This window comes from Crocuta crocuta, unplaced genomic scaffold (assembly GCF_008692635.1).
Source record: "Crocuta crocuta isolate KB4526 unplaced genomic scaffold, BGI_CrCroc_1.0 scaffold944, whole genome shotgun sequence".
Classification (NCBI taxonomy): Eukaryota; Metazoa; Chordata; class Mammalia; order Carnivora; family Hyaenidae; genus Crocuta; species Crocuta crocuta.
In genome coordinates, this window is record NW_027528243.1 from 132,220 (window position 1) to 137,994 (window position 5,775).

Here is a 5,775-nt window from a genome sequence, read left to right on the forward strand (position 1 = left end):
CTGCCATCTTTTATTTATTTATTTTGAGAAAGAGCATGAGCGGGGTTGGGGGGGGGGGTAGGGAGCGAGAATCCCAAGCAGACTCCACGCTGCCAGTGCAGAGCCCGATGCGGGGCTCAAACCCACGACCCCGGGATCATGACCTGGGCCAAAATCAAGAGTCGGACACTTTACCGACAGCTGCCCAGGCGCCCCTCGGATCGCTGGACTGTTTGATGGTGCTGCCTTGGCTCTTGTCCACAGCCGTAAGTACGGTGGGCCCCTCTTACAGGCCCTGGATTCAAACTCAGGGCTTGCTCTAGAGATCTGACCCGCCCCACCCGAAAGGCGGGGCTCTTACAGGTAAGAGGATAGTGGGCTTCTAGGGGTACCCTGTTTTCGGGCCACCAGAAACACAAGGTATTTGGCCCAGAAGGCAAAGTCTCACCTGTGGAATGAAGCAGACATTCCCTGGCCATGTGTGCATGGCACACAGGCAGGGTGTAGACCAAAGCAGCTCTTAAATACACGGGAATGACACTTGTTTTCTTGGGGCAGCCATGCTCCATGTTTGCATGTCCCCCTCTTTTCTATCGGCCCTGGAATTACGGTTCTCTGGGGGTCATAACTGACACTGCATACCTGTTTGCAAACTCTGCTACCTGACCACTTCCTAGCCCATATATGATAGTTTCTTCCTGTTTTCTGGGACTGAGGAAGGTCGGCCAAGAAACAAGACAACAGAGGAAACCAGACACATGCCAACTGATAAGGCGACAGTTGCATGGGTTTACCCAAGTAAGACCCGCTAGGCCACTGTCTCTAGCCATGCCCAGGAAAGAACAGGTCTTGGGGCACCTGGGCCACTCCGTCGGTTAAGCATCCCACTTCGGCTCAGGTCATGATCTCCCGGCTCGTGGGTTTGGGCCCCGCGTCGGGCTCCGTGCTGACCGCTCAGAGCCCGGAGCCTGCTTCAGATTCTGTGTCTCCCTCTCTCTCTGCCCCTTCCCCGCTCAGCCTCTCTCTTTCTCTGTCTCTCAAAAATAAACAAACATTTTTAAAAAAGCAAAGAACCATTAGGTCTCTAATCAAGAATGAAGATTCGTGGAAATCCCAAAAGCAGCGATTTGGCTCACATTGCACAAGGGCCTTTGAGGGTGGGGAAGCATATTCCAGCCGGCAGCGTCAGGCACCCAGGGCGCGCAGATACGCCAGGGGGACCCTTAGCAATTAGCGTGTGCAGACATAGCACTGGATTTCTTTACAGAAATCACCTTTTCTTGTCTTTGATCAACGATACACCAAACCCGAAGGTTCTCAGAGCCTTGTGAACCCCAGCTCAGTGGGCTTGAGGGGCTGCTTCAGCTTTGTCTGGAAAGCAAAGGAAGAGCCCTCCCTGAAAGAGTATTCCAGAAAGAGCATTCCAGACCACGAAAACCTCAGAGATGCAGTATTTGGCCCGCGGGGTGTGGATGAGTTTGGAGGACGGGGCATTGCACGCACACACGGCCCCAGCCAAGAAGCTGAAGGCCAGACTCTGGGTATCTAACGTCCACGTGGACGAACCTGGGAAGGAAAAGCTCTGTACCTGTCCCGTGTGTCCTGTGTCCCCCAAAAGCATAGCATAGTTGTGTTCTCAGGTCACAGAAGTATCAGCCCGATAGGAAATCTTGGAAAACCGCATGATGTTCAGCCCTCAGCCCCCACCCCCTACCTTTGTCCAGAAGCTTCCTGTGGAGGATGGCCGGCTTCAATCCCAGCCCCGCATCGCCTTGCCTTAGAAGAGAGCGAGCGAGCGAGCGAGCGGCAGCCGCTGAGAGGGGTAAGCCAGCACTCGGTTCTCACGGTGGCCTTAAGTTGGTTCTCAACTCTCTGCTTTCAGAAAACGCCCTCAGAGCAGTCGGTGGGTGTCGTTGTTGAGCTTTGTATTTTGTTCCGTCCATGCAGAGCCCCGGGGCGTCTTTGGCGGCTGTGCTCTGGAAACACTTTAGCTGGGATCACTCATTCTGAGAGGGAACCCCCAGACCGCTGCACTTGCTTACGCGCTGGGCCTCAGGGGCCCCCGACACCACACTTGGGTGACTTTTGGGGACCCAGGGGTGGACTCGCCGGCTATTCAGGGGGTGCATGCAGTGCCGCGATGATCCCTTCCGCACGCACAGGGCTGCGGGTGCAAACCACACCACGTACATGACTGTGACAGTCTCATATATGCAGGCACGTATGCAGGGCACACACTATCCTCACTTGAGAGTTGGGAGACCTGAGGCTCAGAGCAGTGAAGTGACTTGCCCAAGGTCACACAGCCGGCAGGGGGCGGAGCCGCCAGCGCGGAGCTGAGGAGCTGTCCTGGTTCCGGGTCCTGGAGTCCTGGGCATCCTAGGAGGTTCAGAAGCAATGCTCACCTCTTGCCACTAGGTGTCAGTAGCGCCCCAGGAAGACGGCCCAAACTTTCCAAGCGGCCCCGGGGCCGAAGCTCGGCTTTCCGTCCAACCCGTGCCACGCGGCCAGGCAGGTATAGGCCTGTCACCGTCTCACTCCTGCTACGGGCCCTGCAGGGACTCCCAGCTGCCCCCGGGAAGAGAGTCTGACGGCCTGAAGGAGATAGACGAGGCCCCTCGTGTTCTGGGCCCTGCCGGCCTCTCCAGTCACTCTCCCCGCCACCTTCTCGCCGCCCGCTCCGCTCCAGCCCTGCACGCCCGCTCATAGACCTTTCCCACGAGGCCGTGCCAGTCTGCGTGCCCACGCGCATGCCCTTTCTCCGCGTGCCGTGTCCTCCCTCTCGGTTGTTTAGCTCGCCAGCCCTACCCAACCTTCAAGACGTGGCTAGGAGTAGGCATCACCTGGAGACTTACCCTACGCCCTTTGCCTTCCCTTCCCCTCTCCTCGCCCCCAAGGAGCGCTGAGTCAAGCCCCACCCCCGTGCCCCCAGCACCTTCTGCGATCTTCCATTCAGAGCACTCCTCCCCCCATTCTGTCATCAACTGTCTTTCAGGCCTACTGGGAACTCCTGAAGGGCGAGGCTGTGTCTCATTCAAGTCTGAGGCACAGTGCCTGGCGTGTAGCAGTTACTCAGCGGTGTTCAGTGACTTGAACCCCGGAGAACAGATGAAAGCGCACAGGGTTGGGAGGGAGAACACCAGGAGTCTAGTCCCACGTGTGCCCGAGCTAAGCGATTGCTTCCCGCCCCTGAGCCTGTTTCCTCATCTGAGGAATGAGTTTGGATTAAATGCCTGAGGGGCTTTAGAAATTGGATTGCTGGGGCGCCTGGGGGGCTGTCCGTTTAGCGTCCCACTCTTGCTTTCTGCTAAGGTCGTGATCTCGCGGTTTGGGGAAGCGAGCCCCACAGTGGGCTCTATGCTGACAGCCGGGAGCCTGCTTGGGATTCTCTGCCCCTCCGCTCCCCGCACACACGCTTGCTCTCTCAAAATAAATAAATCCTAAAAAGAAGAAAAAGAAATTGGACTGCTGATTCTGGAGGGTTTTCTCATAAATATTCCACTTGAAAATGCTTCCCAAAGGGCAGGGTCATTCTCTTCCTCCCCTTCTGGAATGTGCATGGTTTCCTTTAACCTTTTTCTGTTTAAATTTTTTTAACTTTTTTTTTCCCCCTGAGAGAGACAGCGTGAGCAGAGGAAGCTCAGAGAGAGAGGGAGACACAGAATCTGAAACAGGTTCCAGGCTNTGCACCTGCAAAGAATCAAGGGAAACGCAGGCTACCAAACACGACTGTCCCCTTCTACGCACGGTGTTCTCACCTGGTTCACTCTCTCGCCGCAGAGTGTAACGATGAGGTGAAAGCTCACAGCAGGTGCCAGGAGGCGGTGAAGGATTCAGACCCTCATGCTGAACCTGACCAACTGATTTCTACCTGTCATGTTGTGGCCCTTCGCTGAACAGCCCCAAACCCATCAAAGCAGATACCCTTAATGGATGACCCCGCCTAGACACACAGCAGAGGCCAGACCTAAATCTCCAGAGACTCAGTGATGGGTGTGGTAGTGCTGCCCAGGTCTTCCACATCCCCATCCGTACTCCCTGCCTCTTCCTTCCTTTCCAGAGATGGTTCTCACAACAGCCAACAAAGCGAGGCCCGTATGGTGCTAAGTGCAGACTAGACGTTGCACGAAGTCTGTTATCGGGGCTGTGGCTCTCCTTGACCGGTTTCTCGTCCCCGGGCGGCACAATGCCTGCTTCCGCCAGAAGCCCTGCCACGAGGCAGGAGTTGAGTGGAAAGCGCAAAGTGCGCCGTGGTCAAGGTCACCACACCAGATGTTGAGATGGAGAAAAGATGGCGATAAGAAACAGGTCCTGTGACCACCTACACGCCTGGGCAGCACCCTCCTTCTAGGGGTTACAGCTCTTCAGATCTTTGTATTATCTTTAGCGTGTTTATTTCAACCTTTAGTGTGTTTATTTCAAACGATAGGTAGACTCATTTTAGTAAGAGGATGATTGCTGCCGCTGCCTCCGCCAGAACAATCGGCACTGAGTGAATCCTGTGTGTTAGATGCAGAATGTGTGAAAGGTCAAGGTGGGATCTCAGCTTCTAAAAAACATTCCACCTGGAGGGCCTGGCTGGCTCGGAAGGGGCAGGGGAAGGAGGAGCGATGTGACTCTTGATCTCAGGATTCTGAGTTCACGCCCTGTGCTGGGTGTAGGGATCACTAAAAACCTTTCAACTTAAAGTAAGAGCAGCCTACCTGGAACTAGACACCATAGGACTCGCCCAGAAAAGGAAGTAGAAAGGCACTGCGTTTTACTAGCAGCGCTGAAGGAACAGGCCTTTGTTAGTGTGTTCCCATCTCTCCCAACAGGAACAACTGCCATTTATGTCACATTAGGCACTGGGCGCAGCGACAGGTGCTTGGCGTACATGACATATTTCATTTTAAGCCTCAGCTACCTTCTAGTTTTTCTGTTTCCTTTTTTTTTAGAGGAAAGATCTTTTTTGTTGTCTATTCATTTTGAGAGAGAGAGAGAGAGCAAGGGAGAAGCAGAGAGAGAGAGAGAAAGGGAGAGAGGATCCCAAGCAGGCTCAGCACTGTCAGCAGAAAGCCTGACCTGGGGCTCAATCTCACGAACCGTGGGACCATGGACTGAGCCCCCCAGTGCCCCTAGTTTGTCTGTTTGTTTTAATGCTAACGCTACTACACTGGGTAGATTGCTTGAGCTTGTTTAGTAGTGTTAAAAAAAAAAAGGAAAGAAAGCCTTTGACTTTACTTTTTTGTTTTTATTATGTACTACATTGCTATACTGCACAACCTTCTAGAAAGGGCAGGTGAGCATAACTGAGTTATTCTTCTTCAGTCAGGGAAAGGCTTCTTTAATCAATATTCTCCAAACCCTGGAAAACAGTATGAAAAGGAAAATGTGAGAATTCTGTTCCCCCCAAGGNCAGTGCTAAGAAATGCAACCGTCTTCTGAGTTTTCAGTGAGTTGTAAGCACGGATTGCTGTTACTAAGAGAATCATAATGACAAGCTTGAAATATTTTGAGAATGACCAAAATGTGATACGGAGGCGCCAAGTGAGCAGAAGCTGTTGGGGAAATGGCACTGACGGACTCCCTNCCCAAACCTTCGAGTTGTAAAAAGGCGCAGTACTGTAGCTGCATGTGCAATTAAATGAGGTGTGCCTGTGCACTCATTTCCAGGGTCTCCAGACGGCATTTTATTAAAGAAAGCACTTGCACATCCCATATTTCTGTAACTGCCACAATAAACTGACCTGAAGCTTATAATCACTAAAGTAAAAAGAGGAAGCTATAAAAATGTTTAGTTTTCACTTTCTGACA

General features: G+C 53.0%; 1 protein-coding gene across 1 annotated transcript in view; it reads right to left on the reverse strand.

The window, feature by feature from the left end:
* Positions 1–5,191: 5,191 nt before the first annotated feature.
* Positions 5,192–5,775, reverse strand: part of NDUFA1 (NADH:ubiquinone oxidoreductase subunit A1) — a 5,350-nt gene continuing 4,766 nt past the window's right edge. The window contains exon 3 of the mRNA XM_077753071.1: positions 5,192–5,326. Within this exon, the coding sequence (XP_077609197.1) occupies positions 5,306–5,326 (21 nt within the window). The 3' untranslated portion in view covers positions 5,192–5,305. The remainder of the gene's footprint in view (positions 5,327–5,775) is intronic.